The sequence below is a fragment of the Hyla sarda genome, chromosome 3, assembly GCF_029499605.1.
Source record: "Hyla sarda isolate aHylSar1 chromosome 3, aHylSar1.hap1, whole genome shotgun sequence".
Lineage (NCBI taxonomy): Eukaryota > Metazoa > Chordata > Amphibia > Anura > Hylidae > Hyla > Hyla sarda.
Window position 1 is genome coordinate 270,914,233 of NC_079191.1, and position 21,741 is coordinate 270,935,973.

The 21,741-nt window shown below is 42.3% G+C and overlaps 1 protein-coding gene across 2 annotated transcripts in view; it reads right to left on the reverse strand.

Moving 5' to 3' along the window:
* Positions 1-21,741, reverse strand: part of LOC130360755 (interleukin-10 receptor subunit alpha-like) — a 41,770-nt gene that overhangs the window by 18,005 nt on the left and 2,024 nt on the right. Inside the window, exons 1-4 of one of the 2 annotated variants that reach the window (XM_056563328.1) lie at positions 21,192-21,257; positions 8,467-8,599; positions 4,173-4,360; positions 2,746-2,900 (exon numbers count right to left, since the gene is read on the reverse strand). In XM_056563328.1, coding sequence (XP_056419303.1) covers positions 2,746-2,900; positions 4,173-4,360; positions 8,467-8,582 — 459 coding nt within the window. In that variant the 5' untranslated portion in view covers positions 8,583-8,599; positions 21,192-21,257. Of the gene's footprint in view, positions 1-2,745; positions 2,901-4,172; positions 4,361-8,466; positions 8,600-21,191; positions 21,258-21,741 lie in introns of those variants that run through there. The other variant, XM_056563327.1, reaches the window with a different exon arrangement.

Sequence of the window (21,741 nt, forward strand, 5' to 3'; positions counted from 1 at the left end):
TTCCATTACCCATTGGTCAATTCCTCCATCTATTACCGTATTTTTCGCCGTGTAAGACGCACTTTTTCTTCCTCAAAACTGGGGGGAATAAGTCGGTGCGTCTTATACGGCGAATACACCCCTATCGTGGCGGTCCCTGCGGCCATCAACGGCCGGGACCCGCGGCTAATACAGGACATCACCGATCGTGGTGATGCCCTGTATTAACCCTTCAAACACGGCGATCAAAGCTGACCACCGCGTCTGAAGGGAAAGTGACACAAACCCGGCTGTTCAGTCGGGCTGTTCAGGACAGCCGCGATTTCACCGCGGCGGTCCCGAACAGCCCGACTGAATAGCCGGGTTAGTGCTTACAGGACACCGGGAGGGACCTTACCTGCCTCCTCGGTGTCTTCTCCCTTCAGGGATCTCCTGTATGGCCGGCGCTCTCCTTCCTCGTCATCACATCGTCGCGTATGTGCGTCGGCGTGCGTAACGACGTGATGACGGCGACGGAGAGCGAGGATACCCGGCCAACAGCAGAGACGTTCAGCAGCAGGCCGGCAGTAGAGCGACGGGGACACGGCGACAGCGATGGAGCGACATCCAGGGCAGCGGTGACGGGTCCGGAGCGGCGGGGACACGCGAGTATTACCTCCTATGCAGTGGTCTTCAATCTGCGGACCTCCAGATGTTGCAAAACTACAACTCCCAGCATGCCCGGACAGCCAACGGTTTTGCAACATCTGGAGGTCCGCAGGTTGAAGACCACTATTGGGTTCAAAATCTTTATTTTTTTAGATTTTTCACCTATAAATTGGGTGCGTCTTATACGCCGGTGCGTTCTATAGGGCGAAAAATACGGTAGTTAGTTGACAATGCAGATAACTGGAGAGAGGAGTTATGCACAGTTTTTTAACAATAAAAAAGGAATGGGACCAGCTTGGGCTGAACCCCCTCTCTCCAAGGGCACCATAGCAGCTGCATAGTACATATGTCTTTGTGCAGTGCTTGTCCTTATATCTTTTATGTGTTTGAGGAATTTGGAGTTTTAGCAAGATTATGAAGGCAGTAATAGTTACTTCAGATACACATCAAAGAATGGTAATCGTGACACGATGTAGGAAGTTTAATCTGTCTAAAAAACAAGTAAGAGCCTTATTGCATCTGACTATTGTCAGCTAAAAAAGGCCAATATTTCCCTTTGTAACTGGCCCAGCGATCAGCCAATGAGCAAGCAAATGCTTGTCTGTCAGCTGACGCATCATTTCAGCCGAGTAAGCAGTACTTGTTTACCGGCTGTATTTCTCCCCATTTATAAGTGAAGCCAACAAATATTATGGCGCAAGAACAATCCAGTGATCATCACGCAGCCCTGTCTGTAAGATCCTCAAGATGGGTAAAGCATCAGCAAGACCAGTGCTTTTATCCTTGAAGCTGTTCAGTTACCTAAAAGGACCCTAAAGCAGATTGGACTGGACCAGAACTTCAGCCTTTTTTTCTGATTCAATATTTGACCACTAGTAGAATAGAGGAATGAGGTTATGACACTTGATTTGAATCAATTACTTGCTAAAAGGCTCTATAGATCTAAACTGATTTAGACATTACTTGTGACTTAACAGGAAATAATGGAAATGTCCAGCGCTTTAGGATGCAAAAATTCTTCAGCTTTATTGAGTCATAAAAACATGCAGCATAGGGACAAGAACGCCGACGCGTTTCGGATCTGTGCGATCCTTAGTCATGGTTACTTGTGACTTACTACTGTACTGTGGTACTATCCCTTCCCCATTCTATCCCAAATGGCAGACTCATACCCTCATCTTTTTGTCTACCTGTTACCATTACACCGATGCTCCTCACCTGTACCATCTATGATCCTGTCACTACAAGTCATTAGACCCACAGTTCAGTCTCTTCTAATGGCCATGATACTGACATATTAATGTGCCTCTATTGTTTTCAAGTGAAACTGCGCTAAAGAAGAAATGCAGGAATGCAGTTTCATGGACATAATATTTTCTAGTGTGATTCATCAAAATACCACTAATATTTACCTTACTCAACAGAATGACTCATGGGAGTTTCGTTAGCTATACACTTACTTATCTTGGTAATACATCTGTTTTTAGCTGTAAGCTATTTCTATTTTAGTAGTAGCTGAAATGAATAATTCTCGGAAGACACCAAAAAGCTATTAATGACCGTAGGCATAAAGTTACTACCGTATGTATAGAAAAAGCAACCCGGCACAGGAGAGCACAGAAAAATGCAGTTAGGCCAATAAAAATGGAAAAATGCCGAAGGCAAAAATTACAAAAATCTTTAAGCAGGAAATAGTAATGCAAAAAATAGACCAGGTATGAAAAACAGGTGGAGGTGCAAGCGGAGGGATTGCAAGACATAGTAGACAAGAAATGGAAAGAATGAGCTGCACTCACCACGGATGATTTTCAAAAGGAGTGGAGTTTATTCATCGGTGCTATACATAACGACATGAGGCAAGAGAGGGGGAGCGGACATCAGCTCCGTAGAGCTGACCAGAAGCGACAAATCGTCGCTTCTGGTCAGCTCTACGGAGCTGATGTCCGCTCCCCCTCCCTTCCCTCCTGTAGTTATGTATAGCACCGATGAAATAAACTCCACTCCTTTTGAAAATCATCCGTGGTGAGTGCAGCTCATTCTTTCCATTTCTTGTAAAGTTACTATTAGCAGACAATTCTATATGCTTCTTTGTTTTTTATGTGATATTCCAGGCCTTACCTTTGATGAAGAGGACAGCTTAATAAGAAAAGATATTTTCTTCTGATAGTCAGTGCCAGCATATTTGATGTGATATAACAGCAGTGGGGCAGTGATATCTACTAATATGGTGTGTGAGGAAGGTGTCACAGTCACCGCTGGGGCGCTAATGTTTGCTAAAAGAAAGAAGAGATCCACATATATTTAGAAAATCAGAACAAATTCAGAACACAAATAAAACATGGCATCTGACTAGTTGCTATATAGAAAATGAGAATATACTTTGTTATCTGCTGGATGTTCTAGGAATCTACCAGTAGGAAGAGATCTCGAAGACTCTGAGCATTGTCTTTTAGGTAGCCCTCTGTTGGTAGTACTGGTTATTACCGGGAACAGAATACTGTTTATTGGCAAAAGTTTGCTGACACTGTGCATGGGGGAACTTCCTTGTTTATGATGTGAACTCCAATACGTTTATTGGGGCATTTTTTCCGTTAGGGGGTATGGCCTGTACTTCCGCATCACACAAAGATTTATTATGTTCATCATAAAATATGAATGTCATGTGTGTTATTAAAATTACCATTTCGAGACTAGAACACCAGAAGAAAAGTGATATGTCTCATATTGGAAATGATTAACCAAGCCAAGCTACTATTAGTAACAGCAATGACAGCACTGATAGACTACAATACAGTGTTTGCATAACATGTTGTTTTATGGTACTTCCTCTTCTAGGCCACAGTGAAATATCATGGCTTTAAAGGTGTATTCACACACACAGGATCTGCTACATTTTTTATGCTGCAGATTTAAAACGGTGTTCAATCATTTAGTTTGAATTGAAATTTTCTGCATACAATTTGCAGCTTCAAATCTGCAGCATCAAATATGTGTAAATACACCCTAAGGGCTTGTTTACATTAGCGGATTTCATTGCAAGTTAGCAGTGTGTTTCCCGCTGTGAATTTGAATGAGGACAGGTACATTTTCGGCAGCTGTTGTCTTCTTTTCGTTCTACATTTCATTTGGGAGTATAAAGATTAAAATATTGGAGGGCTGTTCATTCCCCCCCTTTATAAAATGACATCCACCATCTCATCCTTTTCATAAGATATGTGTTCTATACTTAGGATGGGCTCTGTGGTCTAAAATAGAAGTCACACTGGGACCCCACAATGGGTAAATTGTGCATTTGTATCAATATAAAAGAATAATGTATATCTGTCTAAAATTATAATAATATTAACAGTCACAACGATATTCTGTAGCATATACAAGTGTGAGACAACAGGCCGAGCACACTTATACAAATTACAGAACTTGTATTTCTAATCCTTATCAAATTCTCATGTTGTAGTTCAATTTGCGATGTAGCTACCAAAGAATGAATAAAATTATAGTTTTATATATCTCAGGCCAAACAAATCAAGATTTCATCAACTTACTTTCTCGTAAGACTTGAAATTCTTTACTAATTTTCCATGAAGATGTAGCATTGTTATTAGTCTTCGCTCTCACTCGGGCAAATATCTTTTCATCTACATGTTCTTTCTTCAATATTTCTGCTGTCATATTGCAGAAGTTCTTGCTTTTTTCACAGTCTCTTTTCTTTTGCCACTCACTGTCTCCATATCTTAAAATTGATACAAAACATAGTATTTATAATCGTATATATATATATATTGTATAATTTATTGAGATTTTATTTCCTGTAATACATGAATACAGAAGCAAATTTTTTTCCTTATTTTTCAATGTGCTTGTGGCTATACTAACAGTCAGTAAATTCCTCTTTAGTCTTTTAAAGGGAACTTGTCACTAGTGTTATGATCCATAATAGTGATGTATGATTCAGTCTCGCTGTGCAGGGTGATCGTAGTATCTTCGGCCGGGAACAGGGCTCTACATAACTGGGCAGTCTAGTGGCCCTGAGTGATCCATCTCCAATCAGTGTCCACCTCAATGACTCTGAGGCCCACTCTTTACATGGACTCACCTACTATATCCCTGTATTGCAGGTCTCATAGAGAGCACAGAGATTCTATCTTCAACAGCTTTCTGTGCATGGAGAACATACAAAGAAACAAGAAGGGTGAAGCTAGGTGGAGAAGTGGTCTATGAGCTGCCAGGTGGGAACAGATAGGCGATGAAGTAATCCTGAGGTTCACAGGAAGTCAGAAACTCTTAGATGATACTAACCTTCTCGCTACACATTAGAGTATGTAATTTACTAGTTGTCAGACAGATGTTCACATGACCCAGCTATAGTAATTAAATTTACAAATGTAGCTGGGCTGGGATTAAACAAATAATTCTGCAGGAATACTGGTGTCCAGTAAATATTATATGTACAAAAAAAGGTAAGTGCTTCCTTAGCTTTCAGGGAATGTTGGATCCAGCCATACTCTGCTCTACCTAAAAAAAATCTTGGACAGATGGGTAGAATGCACAACCAAATGTTAGGGTTTAATCTGATGAGATCACATTGACTTCAAGGCATGTGGGCTAACACAATTTGATCAAACTTTGTTCACTTTTACACTTATAGTAAATATAGACGTAATAGAGTTCAAGATTATTTATATATTCAGTGTTCACATGGGTCTTGGAATTTGCAGACTGTTGCTGTATCTTTTGTACATTTACTAGTTATGTATGTCTTAGATGCCATCTAGTGGCCAGAATTAGTTACATGTACTGCCAGCTTTCTCTAATATATATATATATATATATATATATATATATATATATATGCAACCTATACTGTCATTGATAAAGTAAACTTGCATGATACAATAGTCAAAATCTTATTGTCCGTAGTAGCAAATGTCCCATTGCCATTTGCTACTATGGACACTGCACCACCGCATATCCATTGCTTGTAAGCTTCTAACTCCCACAGCGGACTTACCCTAGTTTCGTTAAGTGCCGGACCACACTGCTCTTATATATTGAAAAATCTTATTGTTGATGATGGGATAAAAAATAGGGAAAAGTCTAATATCAGCAGGTTTCTCATTCATCTGAATATGGCTTTCAATAATCAAAGAACTTTCTACAGAAACAACCCATTCAGAAGCATGGGAGGAACTTTTCATTCACAGCCAAGTGCCATAACCAGCAGCTTGTGAATATACCCTTGAAGTATCACTATTATTTAAAAATATATATTTTTACATATCATAGAGACGTGACAAAACTTTTAGATGGTCAAAACCTGGGTGTTCAACCCCGCTTATCGATAGAAAGAGCCAGAAGAAGTGCTAAGCTATGCACTTATCTTCCATCTTGATTTTCCATGTGTAAGATGGGCTCCATAGACTTGCTATAGAATCGGTCCTATGCAGCGAACAGTAAGATGGGGGGGAGAAGTGATTAGAGGAACTTCTCCCAGCTTGTTTAAGCGATTGGTAGGGGTCTTGAAGACCCAGACCCAAACCAATTAAAACATTTTTTGTTATTTGTTATTTTGATATTGTTATTATTTATTATTATTATTGTTATTTCTACTGAGCATGCTCAGAAAAAAAAATAAACAATGACATAATGGAGAGAAACGGATGTTAATGGTCTGTAATTTTGTATGCAAGCTTAACATAATCATTTACCATTTTACTTCCGTTAACATGATTTTTATATCCATTATGAGTGACCTGTGTTATGTGTCAAAACGGACATTTCCTAACAGATTTAAACAACGCTGATGTGAACATTTTAAAAAATCCTTTAAAAAAAGTTTTTTAAAGTGACACTTTAAATTGCTTGAGGGAATGAATTTTAAAGGGATCCTGTGCCCTAAAACTCCATAAACCACCATCATGCATAACACAAAGATGACCCTGTATATAGCTCCAGTTGTAGCACATATGCCATATACATGACCAGCTAGGAATCATTTGGGCTATCAGGAAGTCTTAGGCAGTCTAATTTGTAAACAATCCCTTCAGTATTGACTGACAACCCCCAGGCCATAATATATTATCTTCATTAACCTTCTATAGGCTGAGGCCAGGAGCATCATCAGAAATTTTGGGGCCCCATATTGCCAAAAGTCTGGGTCCCCAGGAATTGCAAAAGTGGGGAGCAGAACCAGCAGCAAGGGGCCCTTTTTTATGTTTAATTTGGAACAAGCCTCTGATAGCGGCCCTAGCTTGGGTAGAGCAGCACAGATGTGATATAGTAAATTGATGTGTACTGTCCTCATCTTCAATCACTGCACAGATGAATCCAAGGAATGTGTTAGAAGGATGAAACTTAAACTGTGTAAGACTTAGCGGTCACTATCCTTTAAATGGCCACCAAGAATTATACTGTCTTTTATACTTTGTTACTGTTTACTGTTACTGTTTCTTTGCAGGTGTCATTGCAAAATGTTTTGCTGTGCGTCTTTTCCTTGTGCTAGTATTACTGTGCTTGCTGCGGTTACTGTACAGCTTGGAAATGTAGCAATTGGGGTTAGTTTCTCCCTGGGTGCCATGTGGCTGTGACATCAGACTGCTGGGGCTAGCACTGGAAGCCCTAAGATAGACTGCGATTGATGTGTGGTGGTTGGTGACAGTACTTTCAGTGGGTTCGTTGCCCACATAAAATAGGTGGTTTTCCTGTCAGCCTGTGATTGTGTACTGTTATGAAAAGAGTACAGTGATGAGGCTTTACTTGCCTGTACTGTCATAATTATATAGGTGACTGCTACAGATCGTCTAGGTATAGCAGAGCCATCAATTGCAAGTAGGCAGCGACTGAGAAAACCAGTGGAGTCCATCTACTCATTGGGATGTTGAGTGATGGGAATATGTCAGTCCCACGAATAGTCAAAGCAGAAACCAGTTCAGGGCACTCATAGTATAGGAGGGGATAATCTGAGACATCACTGACATCCGGGTGGGTAGGTCTGGCGCAGTGAAGAACTGCATAGTGTTGCACACTGAAATTGGACCTGCACATTAGTGACTATGTAACAAGTCAGTAAAGACTGTGAGGATACAGAAAGTACATCCTTGGTGCAGGGCATAGAGACTTAGGGGGAGAATTATCAAAACACGTTCAGAGGAATAGCAGCCATTCAGATTGCTTCTTTTATTTTTGAGGCCTTTTTAAAAAACTAAAGTGCATTGCTTGAGCAAAACCTGAGTTATAACCAAAGCCTTTGTCTGCACCAACAGGCCACAAGCCACAAACCCCTTTTACAAGAGCCCACTCTAAATAGGTGGCCTTGACGTGGCGAGTGGGCTTGTACTTTTTGATCAAAATGTATACTAACAACCTGTTAGTTTTTGAATTTATGCTGAGAAGCAATTAGAACAAAATACAAAATGTAGATGTGCGACCATGTCTGTTTTCTCTACTTGAATTCACATTTAAAAGTAAAATCATGTAAAATGCACAGTAAAATAATGTAAAGTCACTGCCACCAGAGACTGGACCCTGATAAATCATGACATAAAATCCAAGGTGGGTGTACTTTCTTTTTGCCCATGACAGTCTATATATATTGAATGTTTTTATGTAGTTATTCTTCTGTAATTTTTTTTTCAACAATCATGTCTAACAGTGTTTATTTGCTTAGTAGGTACAGAGAGCTCCATTTAACAAAAATATCTCAAACTTGTTTAGGATTTTCAATCCATGCTTTCCGAAATACTGAGATCACTTCTACAGCACCCAGTAGAAATATCTCCTAAGAGAAAAATAATAAAAACAACACCATTCAAGTGTAAGATATATAAATGAGATACATACACCTTGTACTGCAATTCATATTTACAGGTAGGTTGTCCATCGCATGTTGTACTCCAATGCAACATTGTGCTGAAGTCCAAAGAGCTGAAAACAACCCTTTTGACTTCCAACGTCATGAGTACAGAAGATATGTCTAAAAGAGAAATAACAAAAGACTAGTTCCAAAAACTGGGTACATTTTACAGTGCTGACACTTATAACTGTTTATATAGTCATTAAAATCACATTATGACTACATTAAGACTACATACTCCAGGATAAGTCTGTAGAAACAAAAAATATGTATATCAGTGCTTTGACGTATTCTATAGGCCAAACAAGGAAGGTCTTCGAAGGCATAAATATGCAGTTATATGAATACTGTACAATCGATTAACCACAACATTAAAACCACTTGCAGGTGAACTGAATAAAATGATGGTGTCTTGTCAAAGAGTGGGAGACATCTTATCCTCTATCAAAAGAATAGGGGATAAGATGTCTAATTGCAGGGGTTCTGCTGCCAGGACCCCCGAGATCTCCCTGCAGCATCTGGCGTTCGTTTAGAACACCGGCTGTGGCACCGGAGGCTCGTGACGGCATGGTCACGCCCCCTCAATGCAAGCCTATGGGAGGGGGCGTGGCCGTGACTTCAGCGCCACATCGCTAGTCACCGGATGTCTGGGGTGCCTCAGCAGAGATCAAAGGGGGTCTCAGCGTCAGGACCCCCGCGATCAGAGATCTTATCCCCTATCCTTTGGGGCAGAGTACCTCTTTAAGCAGCAAGTGAAAAGTCACTTCTTAAAGTTGTTGGTGGAATCAAGAAAATGTGCAAGTGTAAGGATTTGACAAGGACCAATGTGTGATGGGTAGACAACTGGGTCAGAGGATCTTTAAAGCCCCGGCCTTGTAGGGTAATCTTGCTATGCTTTTGGTCGTGACTCCAGAAAGAAAACTGGTAAAGCATGAGCACCAGGTAAACAGAGTAATAGATATTCAAGATATTCAACTTTTGCCGCAACATTTGTGCTCTAAAGCCGTTGAAATTTCACACCATCCTTCGTAAATCCCCCCTATATGAAAAGGTACATACTAAGAAACATGCCTTTATTTAGCAGACCTGGAAAACAGATGATATGGTCTTTTTTAATCTGATTTCCCATAAACATGCATGCTTACATTTGATCAGCATGCAACGTTATAGAGATGGACAGAACCACTTATTTCTGCAGGCACATATATGGGGAGATTTATCAAAACCCGCGCAGAGAAAGAGTGGTGCAGTCACCCATAGCAACCAATCAGATTGCTTCATTCATTTAAAAAAAAAAAGCCTCTGAATAATGATGAACACAATCTGATTGATATGGGAAACTACTCCACTTGTCTTCTACACAGGTTTCCATTATTCTCTCCCATAAAGTGTATAAAACAAAGTAAATGAAGATGTGCAGCCAATTTACAAGATTAAAGCTACAAAAGTAAAATGGAATGCAAAACATATGCCCAGATTCACACATATATAGCACATAAAATGGAATGATTTGTCTTTATCGGAGAGAATTTATTCTCTAGAGGTTTATGACTCAAAGGTTATTCTGATGCCATCAGTCAATACTCAGCCTACCACAAAGTGAGAGCAAGAAATATCCCCAAATAAAAAATACAAAGGAATCCATGACAGAATGCTGAAAAAATAACATTTTATAAATAAATGAAAATAAAAATACTTACGCCAGCAGATCCACATACACAGTTGTAGGAGCTGAACCATGTTGCTGGTTGCAGTATTTTGCTCTCAGGTGTTTTGCATGGCAATTTTACTTCTCTATAAGTTAGCATAGGAAAATAACTTCTCCATTTTAACAACAGATGTCTCTTCATGTCCTTGTTTTCTTATCTCTGGAACATTATGTGGGCTGGTCTTACCTCTATGCAATTTTTTCCTAGAAACATAGACTATTCTGCAATGCTTGATTTGCCCCTACTCTATTGCAATACTTGATTTGCCCCTACTCTATTGCAATACATAGAGTATAGCAGACTTATTTTCAGGCTACGGTAACTCTTTTTCTCAAATTGCACTCAATACCCCATAATGACAGAGTGAGAACAGAATGTTGGACATCTTTGCTAATGTATTGAAAAGTAAAAATTTTAATATTGCACTCAGACCCCTTACTCAGTACTTAGTTGAAGCACATTCGGAAGCCATTACAGTCTCCAGTGTTCTTGGGTATAATGTCACAAGGTTGGTACACCTGGATTTGGGGATTTTGTGCCAGGTTGGATGGGGACCATCCATGGAAACCATTTTCAGGTCTCTCCAGAGATGTTTGATTGGGTTCAAGTCAGGGCTGTGGCTTAGCCACTCAAGGACATTTACAGAGTTGTCCCTAAGCCAATTCTGTGTTGTCTTGGCTGTGTGCTTAGGGCCATTGCCTTGCTGAAAGCTAAACCTTCAGCTCAGTCTGAGGTTTTAAAGGGTACTCTGCTGCTCAGCGTTTGGAACAAACTGTTCCAAATGCTATAGCCGGCGCCGGGAGCTTGTGACGTCTTAGCCCTGCCCCCTCATGATGTCACACCCCGCCCCCTCAATGCAAGTCTATGGGAGGGGGCGTGAAAGCTGTCACGCCCCCTCTCATAGACTTGCATTGAGGGGCGGGGCGTGATGTCATGAGGGGCGGGCCTATGACATCACAAGCTCCCGGCTCCAGTTTTCTGAACAGTTTGTTCCAAACCCTGAGCAGCGGAGTACCTTTTTAAGCACTCTGGATCAGGTTTTTATTAGGAACATCTGTGTACTTTGCTCCATTCAGCTTTCTTTCAACCCTGATCAGTCTTTCTGTCCCATCTGCTAAAAAACACCCCCACAGCATGTGATGCAGTTGATGAGCAGCCCCTGGTTTCCTCCAGACATGATGCTAAGAATCAAGGCTGCAAGGTTACATTTTAGTTGCTTTGTCAGATCAGAGAATCTTGTTCCTCAACCGGCTTTTGATTTCTGCAGTGATACCACTCCGTACTGGGCCGCAGCCCTGTCTCTCCTATGCCAGTTAGCCGTATTATGTAAGCACTATTGCTTTATTAGACTTTTTTGGTTATATAGCTCCATGCATTGTCTCTTCTTGTTGCACTAGCACATAATTTATTTTTGTAACACTTTTTTTTGCATTATTTAGAGGCTGGTGCAGTGGACTCTGTATAAGGGTACGTTCCCACACGGCGTATTTTGCTGCGTATTTGCTGCGTATTTGGTGCTGCGTATTTTCCTACCCATTGACTTCAACAGAGAAAATAAAATACGCAGCAGCAAATACGCAGCAAATACGCCGTGTGGGAATGTACCCTAAGGCTATATTGTGTTTTTAGCATGGGGTGTCATTTTTTTCTATTCCTCACTGAGTGTGGGTTCCATTTTAGATGTATATTTTTTAAATTTATGTAAATAAAAATGGTATATTTTCATATTAGTCTTTGAAGTGACTGATGTATTTAATGATATTGGGAGTGCACATTATAAAGATTATCCAGCATTAGAAAAACAGCTGATTTCTTTAAAAAAAATTGCACCACATTTGTGTGTGGTTTTGCAGCTCAGTTACATTGAAGTGAATGAAGCCAAGTCGTAGTACCCTACGGGCAGGAGTGGTGCTTTAAGGTCATTACAGTAGCTATATACACTTACAGGTAGTGGGGTTCTTTTCCTTTAGGTTTTCTCAAAAAAAAAAAAATAATTCTATACAAAGGAAATAAAATGTTCTTATGATGTGTATTAGAAAGGTTAATGTTTTGCCAAGATGTCCAACATATAAAAAGTTTTTGTACCTGACAGTGCCCACTTAAGCACCTTTCTTTTCTGAGTGCATTTGGTGCTATTTTGCCATGTATTGCCACTTTTGTACTCTTCAGTCACAAAAGAGCACTGAACAGAAGGGCACTTGGGACGTAATGTTTGAAATATAGACAGAGAGAGAGAGAGAGAGTACTGGCAAGAGAACAGTGTAGGATTGAGCTCCCCAGAGAAAATCATTCTTGTGGCCTATCCTTAACCTCTTCAGGACCCATGACTTATGCATACGTCATGTCTTTTCCTGGTCTCCACCGCTCACCCGGCGGAGATCGGAAGCGGATCCCTGCCAAAATCCTTCAGCAGGGATCCAGGGCAAACACCGAGGGGGGCCATGTAGGCCCCCCATGTCGGCGATCGCCGCAAATCGCAAGGGAAATCGCCCTTGCGATCTGCGGCGATACCGGGCTGATCGGGTCTCTGGGACCCGACAGCCCGGTAATTTCGCATGATCCCGGCTGTCACAGACAGCCAGGACCATGCTGAAGTATAGGAGCGAGGTGGCAAGCCTGCCACCTCCTCCGATCCCCTGCGATTCTTCGGTTAGTTAACCGACCAATCGCAAGAGGGGGGGGCGGTTACTTCCTCCCGTTCTGCCCGGCCCCTGGAAGTCCGGAGAGGACGGGAGGAAGACTGGAGAACACGGCTGGGGACGGGGGAGTGCTGGGGACCGGCCCCGGTACTTACCTCGTCCCAGAAGACCCGGATCCCGGCGAGGAAGATGGCGGCGGCGACAGGTGAGTAGATCTTCAGCCGCGGTCGGGCCCTCTACAGCAATGCACGTCGCCGTAAAGCGACATGCATTGCTGTATTGGGACCCTATATACTACAACTCCCAGCATGCCCAGCATGCCCAGACAGCCCTTGGCATCTGGGCATGCTGGGAGTTGCAGTTTTGCAACATCTGGAGGTCCACAGTTTGGAGACCACTGTGCCCATCCAGATGTTGCAAAACTACACATTCTCAGCATGCCCTTACTGTCCAGGCATGCTGGGAATTGTAGTTCTGTAACATCTGGCCCTTCAGATGTTGCAGAACTACAACTCCCAGCATGCCTGGACAGTTTTGGCATACTGGGAGTTGTAGTTTTGCAACATCTGGAAGGGCACAGATTGGGAACCACTGTATTAGTGGTCTGCAAACTGTAGTCCTCCAGATGTTGCAAACTACAACTCCAAGCATGCTGGGAGTTGTAGTTCGGCAACATCTGGCTCTAAAGATGTTGCCAAACTACTACTCCCAGCATGCCTGAGAATGTTTGGGAGTTTTGGTTTTGCAACAACAGGAAGCACACTGGTTGGGAAACATTGTCTGTTTCCTAACTCAGTGTTTCCCAACCCGTGTGCCTCCAGCTGTTGCAAAACTATAACTACCAGCATGCACTGATAGACTGTGCATGCTGGGAGTTGTAGTTTTGCAACAGCTGAAGGTTCCCCCCCTGTGAATGTACAGGGTACATTCACAAGGGCAGGGGGCTTACAGTGAGTATCAGGCTGCAAGTTTGCGATGCAGCAAATTTTGCGCGGCAGCTCAAACTCGCAGCGGGAAAATCGCTGTAACCCCCGCCCGTGTGACTGCACCCTAAAAACACTACACTACACTAACACAAAATAAAATAAAAAGTAAAAAACACTACATATACACATACCCCTAAACAGCCCCCCTCCCCAATAAAAATGAAAAACGTCTGGTACGCCACTGTTTTCAAAATGGAGTCTCCAGCTGTTGCAAAACAACAACTCCCAGTATTGCCGGACAGCCGTTGACTGTCCAAGCATGCTGGGAGTTTTGCAACAGCTGGAGGCACCCTGTTTGGGAATCACTAGCGTAGAATACCCCTATGTCCACCCCTATGCAAATCCCTAATTCAGGCCTTAAATGCGCATGGCGCTCTCACTTCGGAGCCCTGTCGTATTTCAAGGCAACAGTTTAGGGTCACATATGGGGTATCGCCGTACTCGGGAGAAATTGCCTTACAAATTTTGGGGGGCTTTTTCTCCTTTCACCCCTTATGAAAAGGTGAAGTTGGGGTCTACACCAGCATGTTAGTGTAAAAAAATTAATTTTTTACACTAACATGCTGGTGTTGCCCTATACTTTTCATTTTGACAAGAGGTAAAAGGGAAAAAAGCCCCCCAAAATTTGTAATGCAACTTCTCCCGACTACGGAGATTCCCCATATGTGGGCGCAAAGTGCTCTGGGGACGCACAACAAGGCTCAGAAGGGAGAGTGCACCATGTACATTTGAGGTGATTTGCACAGGGGTGGCTGATTGTTACAGCGGTTTTGACAAACGCAAAAAAAAAAACCACATGTGACCCCATTTCGGAAACTACACCCCTCACGGAATGTAATGAGGGGTGCAGTGAGAATTTACACCCCACTGGTGTCTGACAGATCTTTGGAACAGTGGGCTGCGCAAATTAAAAATTTTATACAGCCCACTGTTCCAAAGATCTGACAGACATCAGTGGGGGGGTAAATGCTCACTGTACCCCTTGTTACGTTCCTCAAGGGGTCTAGTTTCCAAAATGGTATGGCATGTGGGTATTTTTTGCTGTCCTGGTACCATAGGGGCTTCCTAAATGCGACATGCCCCCAAGCAAAATTTGCTCTCAAAAAGCCAAATATGACTCCTTCTCTTCTGAGCATTGTAGTTCGCCCATAATGCACTTCATGTCAACTTATGGGGTACCTCCATACTCAGAAGAGATGGGGTTACAAATTTTGGGGGGTATTTTCTGATATTAACCCTTGCAAAAATGTGAAATTTGGAGGGAAACACACATTTTATTGAAATTTTTTTACATATGCAAAAGTCGTGAAACCCCTGTGGGGTATTAAGGCTCACTTTATTCCTTGTTACGTTCCTCAAGGGGTATAGTTTCCAAAATGGTATGCCATGTGTTTTTTTTTTCCTGTTCTGGCACCATAGGTGCTTCCTAAATGCAACATGCCCCCCAAAAACCATTTCAGAAAAAACGTACGCTCCAAAATCCCCTTGTCGTTCCTTCCCTTCTGAGCCCTCTACTGTGCCCGCCGAACACTTTACATAGACATATGAGATATGTGCTTACTCGAGAGAAATTGGGCTACAAATATAAGTATACATTTTCTCCTTTTATCCCTTGTAAAAATTCAAAAATTGGGTCTACAAGAACATGCGAGTGTAAAAAATGAAGATTGTGAATTTTCTCCTTCACTTTGCTGCTATTCCTGTGAAACACCTAAAGGGTTAAAATGCTGACTGAATGTCATTTTGAATACTTTGGGGGGTGCAGTTTTTATAATGGGGTCATTTGTGGGGTATTTCTAAGATCAAGACCCTTCAAATCCACTTCAAACCTGAACTGGTCCCTGAAAAATTGTGATTTTGGAAATTTTGTGAAAAATTGGAAAATTGCTGCTGAACTTTGAAGCCCTCTGATGTCTTCCAAAAGTAAAAACTCGTCAATTTTATGATGCAAATATAAAGTAGACATATTGTATATGTGAATAAAATAAAATAATATTTGGAATATCCATTTTCATTACAAGCAGAGAGCTTCAAAGTTAGAAAAATGCTAAATTTTCAAATTTTTCATCAAATTTTGGGATTTTTCACCAAGAAAGGATGCAAGTTACCAAAAAATTTTACCACTAAGTTAAAGTAGAATATGTCACGAAAAAACAATCTCGGAATCAGAAGGATAACTAAAAGCATTTCAGAGTTATTAATGTTTAAAGTGACAGTGGTCAGATGTGCAAAAAATGGCCGGGTCCTAAGGTGTAAAATGGCTGGGTCCTTAAGCGGTTAATGCGATGGCCCCGACATAAAAAAGCATCGTATGTCGATGCTGACATCAACATGCATTGCCCTCTGAGAGGCCATCGCTTGTCGATTTGATCATATGTCGGGGCCATCGTATGTCGGGGGGGTCACTGTATATACATCGTAAACATACTGCCCAGCAAGAACTTACAGTGAGCCTGCAATGTGTATACAGTATACACATTGCTGGCTCACTTAACCCCTTGCTGAGCTGTGCGCTAAGCCAGCGCGGCAAGGAAAGAGTTACCTTACACTACTGGACAGTGTACGTTAACCCTTTGGATGGTATACACTGTATACAGCTATCTATAGATATAGTGTATACAGAAGATGGAGAAGTCCCCTTACCTCCGTCCAGTCCCTGCATGTCAGTTTAGCTCCGCCCCTAGTGATTACATCATTAGGGGCGGAGCTACAGACGCGATCCAGACTGGCAAGGGTATAAGGCTCTGTTAACTTTGTCCGTATTGGATAATGTGAACAGACCCTTCTGCCTTTGTCTACCCAGACAGGGAGACTCCAGCTGTTGCTAAACTACAACTCCCAGCATGCCCAGACAGCCAAAGGCTGGGAGTTGTAGTTTTGCACCAATTGGAGGCTCACTGTTTAGGTAGACATTGCATTATGGGCGCTCTCCCCTGCAGAGAAATGTCCTAACCCATTTTTTTTGTGTTTTTCTCTTTCTTCTCGTTTCAGATCTGTGTATGCAGATGGATTGCCACAGATGAACTGGATTTTTTAGATTTTAATAAAATGGTTAACGAGGGCTGTGGGGGAGTGTTTTTTAACCCCTTAAGGACTCATGACGTTCTCATTCGTCTTCATTTCAGAGTCCTTAAGGACTCATGACGTATGAGAACGTCATCAATGTTGGGATCGGGGCCGCAGGAGCGACGGCGGCGACGAGGGACTGACGTGTGCGGGAGCAGCAGTTGGAGGTGAGTGACAGCCTCCTGCTGTTGCTTAGCAACAGCTCCCAGCATGCAAAAAGGGCATGCTGGGAGCTGCAGTTCTGCAACAGCAGGAGGCAGACCACCACAACTCCCAGCATTCCCTTATGGGCATGCTGGGACTTATAGTTTTGCAGCAGCTGGAGACACATTTTTTTTATGGAAAAGTGTACCTTCAGCTGTTGTATAACTACAACTCCCAGCTTGCACAATCAGCTAAAGTGCATGCTGGGAGTTATAGTGGTGCATCTGCTGGTTGCATAACTACAACTCCCAGCATGCCCATTGGCTGTCGGTGACTGCTGAGAGTTGTAGTTTTGCAACAGCTGAAGGCACACTGGTTGTGAAACAGAGTTTTTTTTACTTAACTCAGTGTTTCACGACCGGTGTGCCTCCAGCTGTTGCAAACTACAACTCCCAGCATGCATCGTACATGCTGGGAGTTGTAGTTTTGCAACAGCTGGAGGCACACTGGTTGTGAAACACTGAGTTAAGTAGCAAACCAGTGTGTCTCCAGCTGTTGCATAACTACAATCCCCAGCATCCCCAGCCAAAGTAGTATGCCTCCAGCTGTTGCAAAACTACAACTCCCAGCATGCACTGATAGACCGTACATGCTGGGAGTTGTAGTTTTGCAACAGCCGGATGTACAGGGTACACTCACATGGGCGGAGGTTTACAGTAAGTATCCGGCTGCAAGTTTGAGCTGTGGCAAATTTTCTGCCGCAGCTCAAACTGCCAGCGAGAAACTACTGTGAACCCCCACCCGTGTAAATGTACTCTAAAAACACTACACTAACACACAATAAAATAAAAAGTAAAAAACACTACATATACACATACCCCTACACAGCCCCCCTCCCCAATAAAAATGAAAAGCATCTGGTACGCCACTGTTTCCAAAACGGAGCCTCCAGCTGTTGCAAAACAATTACTCCCAGTATTGCCAGACAGCCACTGACTGTCCAGGCATGCTGGGAGTTTTACAACAGCTGGAGGCACCCTGTTTGGGAATCACTGGAGTAGAATACCCCTATGTCCCCACCTATGCAAGTCCCTAATGTAGGCCTCAAATGTGCATGGCGCTCTTTCGCTTTGGAGCCCTGTCGTATTTCAAGGCAACAGTTTAGGGTCACATATGGAGTATCGCCGTACTCGGGAGAAATTGTGTTACAAATTTTGGGGGGTATTTTTTACTATTACCCTTTTTAAAAATGTAAAATATTTGGGAAACCAAGCATTTTAGGTAAAAAACATATATATTTTTTTTACATATGCAAAAGTCGTGAAACACCTGTGGGGTAATAAGGTTCACATTACCCCTTGTTACGTTCCCCGAGGGGTCTAGTTTCCAAAATGGTATACCATGTGTTTTTTTTTGCTGTTATGGCACCATAGGGGCTTCCTAAATGTGGCATGCCCCCAGAGCAAAATTTGCTTTCAAAAAGCCAAATGTGACTCCTTCTCTTCTAAGACCTGTAGTGCACCAGTAGACCAGTAGAGCAATTTTCACCCCCATATGGCGTGTTTTCGGGAGAAATTGGGCTTCAAATTTTTTTTTCCTGCTATTACCCTTTTTAAAAATGTTAAATTTTTGGGAAACCAAGCATATTAGGTAAAAAATTTATTTATTTTTTTTACATATGAAAAAGACGTGAATCACCTGTGGGGTATTAAGGTTCACTTTACCCCTTATTATGTTCCCCAAGAGGTCTAGTTTCCAAAATGGTATGCCATGTGTTTTTTTTTTTTTTGCTGTTCTGGCACCATAGGGGCTTCCTAAAGGTGACATGCCCCCCAAAAACCATTTGTCGCTCCTTCCCTTCTGAGTCCTCTACTGCACCCGCCGAACACTTAACATGGACATATGAGGTATGTCCTTACTCGAGAGAAATTGGGTTTCAAATAGAAGTAAAAATGTTCTCCTTTTTACCCCTTGCAAAAATTGGGTCTACAAGAACATGCGAGTGTAAAAAAAGAAGATTTTAAATAGTGAGTTTGAAAATTTTGTGAAAAATGTGAAAATTGCTGCTGAACTTTGAAGCCCTCTGGTGTCTTCCAAAAGTAAAAACTCATCAATTTTATGATGCAAACATGAAGTAGACATATTGTATATGTGAACCCACACATTTTTTATTTTGAATATCCATTTTCCTTACAAGCAGAGAGCTTCAAAGTTAGAAAAATGCTAAATTTTCATTTTTTTCATAAAATTTGGGGATTTTTCACCAAGAAAGGATGCAATTTACCACAAAAATTTACCACTATGTTAAAGTAGAATTTGTCCTGAAAAAACTATTTCGGAATCAGAATGATAAGTAAAAGCATTCCAGAGTTATTAATGTTTAAAGTGACAGTGGTCAGAATTGCAAAAAACGGCCGAGTCCTTAAGGTGAAAAAGGGCTAAGTCCTTAAGGGGTTAAAAAAATAATAATTTTTCCAATGTGTTGTGTTTTCTTTTTTATTGAATATTCAGGCTTAGTTATGGAGGCTGTCTGATAGATGGAATCCATTACTAAGTCGGGGCTTAGCGTTAGCCCCAAGAACAGCTAGCACTAACCCCCAATTATTACCCTGGTACCCACCGCCACAGGGGTGCCGGGAAGAGCCGGTGCCAACAGGCCCGGAGTGTCAAAAATCGTGCTCCTGGGCCTAGGCAGTAACAAGCTGGCGTTATTTAGGCTGGGGAGGGCCAGTAACAATGGTCCTCGCCCACCCTGGCAACGTCAGGCTGTTGCTGCTTGATTGGTATCTGGCTGATGCTGAAAATTGCGTTTTGTTTTTTTTAATCATTATTTATGAAAAAAGAAAAAACTCATAGGGTTCCCTGTATATTCAGTATCAGCCAGATACCAACAAAGCAGCAACAGCCTGCGAGGACCATTGTTACTGGCCCTCCCCAGCCTAAATAACGCCAGCTTGTTACTGCCTAGGCCCAGGAGCGCCATTTTTGATGCTCCGGGCCTGTTGGTATCGGCTCTTCCCAGCACCCCTGTGGCGGTGGGTACCGGGGTAATAATTGGGGGTTAGCACCAGCTGTTTTTGGGGCTAACGCTAAGCCCCGGCTTAGTAATGGATTCGGTCTATTAGACAGCCTCCATTACTAAGCCTGAATATTCAATTTAAAAAAGACACAACACATTGGAAAAAAAATTTATTTAAAAAAAAAACACTCCCCACAGCCCTCGTTAACCATTTTATTAAAATTAAAAAAATAAAGTTCATCCGTCGTAATCCATCGAATCCGTCGTAATCCTTTGCATACACGGATCTGAAACGAGAAGAAAAAAAAATGGGTTAGGACATTTTTTGCGCTCTCTGCAGGGGAGAGTGCCCATAATGCAATGTCTACCTAAACAGTCAGCCTCCAATTGGTGCAAAACTATAACTCCCAGCCTGCCCAGACAGCCTTTGGCTGACTGGGCAGGCTGGGAGTTGTAGTTTAGCAACAGCTGGAGTCTCCCTGTCTGGGTAGACACTGGCAGAAGGGTCTATTCCCATTATCCAAAACGGACAATGTGAACAGAGCTTCAGACTAGCCTGAATCCAGTCTGTAGCTCCGCCCCCTAATGATGTCATCACTAGGGGCGGAGCTACACGGACCGGCGGTGACAGAAATGAGGGAGGTAAGTGGACCTTCTGTTCTGTATACATTATATACAGCCATCTATAGTTAGCTGTATATACTGTATACCGCCCAAAGTGGCTATAGGAGCAGGGAGTCCTATCAGTCTGGTGACAGGATTCCCGGCTCCTGTATAGTATACACGGGTACACTATGCACCCCCGGAATCTTCTCACCTTTCCATCCGACAGCTAAGGCAGTCGGCATCTCACTGCAACCTTCCATGAAGACAGCAAGTCCCAGCAATATCATCTTCACATCGCAGTACTCATCTGACTTGCAGGTAATATCCTTCTATTAGGCCGGGCGAATACCCGTGCCATACCTGCAACGTTCACAACTTTATTCACACTGTGTATTCCAACTTATGGATTTAATAAGACTTTGAAAACCTATATGTATGCGCATTACACTGGACATCTAAATTGGCACAAAACTAGGTGGAATTATCTGTGTATGTATCAAATCATAATTGTATGCAATTATATTTTACCATATTTGTTTTTACCACATTTTATTATATATGTATGCACTATGGGGGGGATTTATCAAAACCTGTCCAGAGGAAAAGTTGCTGAGTTGCCCATAGCAACCAATCAGATCTCTTCTTTCATTTTTAACAAGGCCTCTGCAAAATGAAAGAAGCAATCTGATTGGTTGCTATGGGCAACTCAGCAACTTTTCCTCTGAACAGGTTTTGATGAATCTCCCCCTATATCTGTAGAAATGGCCCTGCTCAGATAATAGTCATATTTTATCTAAATCAAGCATAATTCATTTTGTACAACCAGCTACATCTCCAGTCTTACTTACATTCCCAGTTCACCCTGTACCTTGAGGTCTGAATCCTAAGGGTACGTTCAAATGAGCGGATTTTCCCAGCGTATTTTGCTGCGGATCCGCTGGTGAAGGCCAGCTCTATGCTGTCTTTACATGTGTCTGCTCGTAGCGGCAATATGCAGCTACGAGCAGACACACTGCGATGTGCGAGTCGCAGTATACTCGCACATCGCGAAGCTCTCTGCCTAGCTCAGAGCAGGGAGAGTGGCCGCGATGTG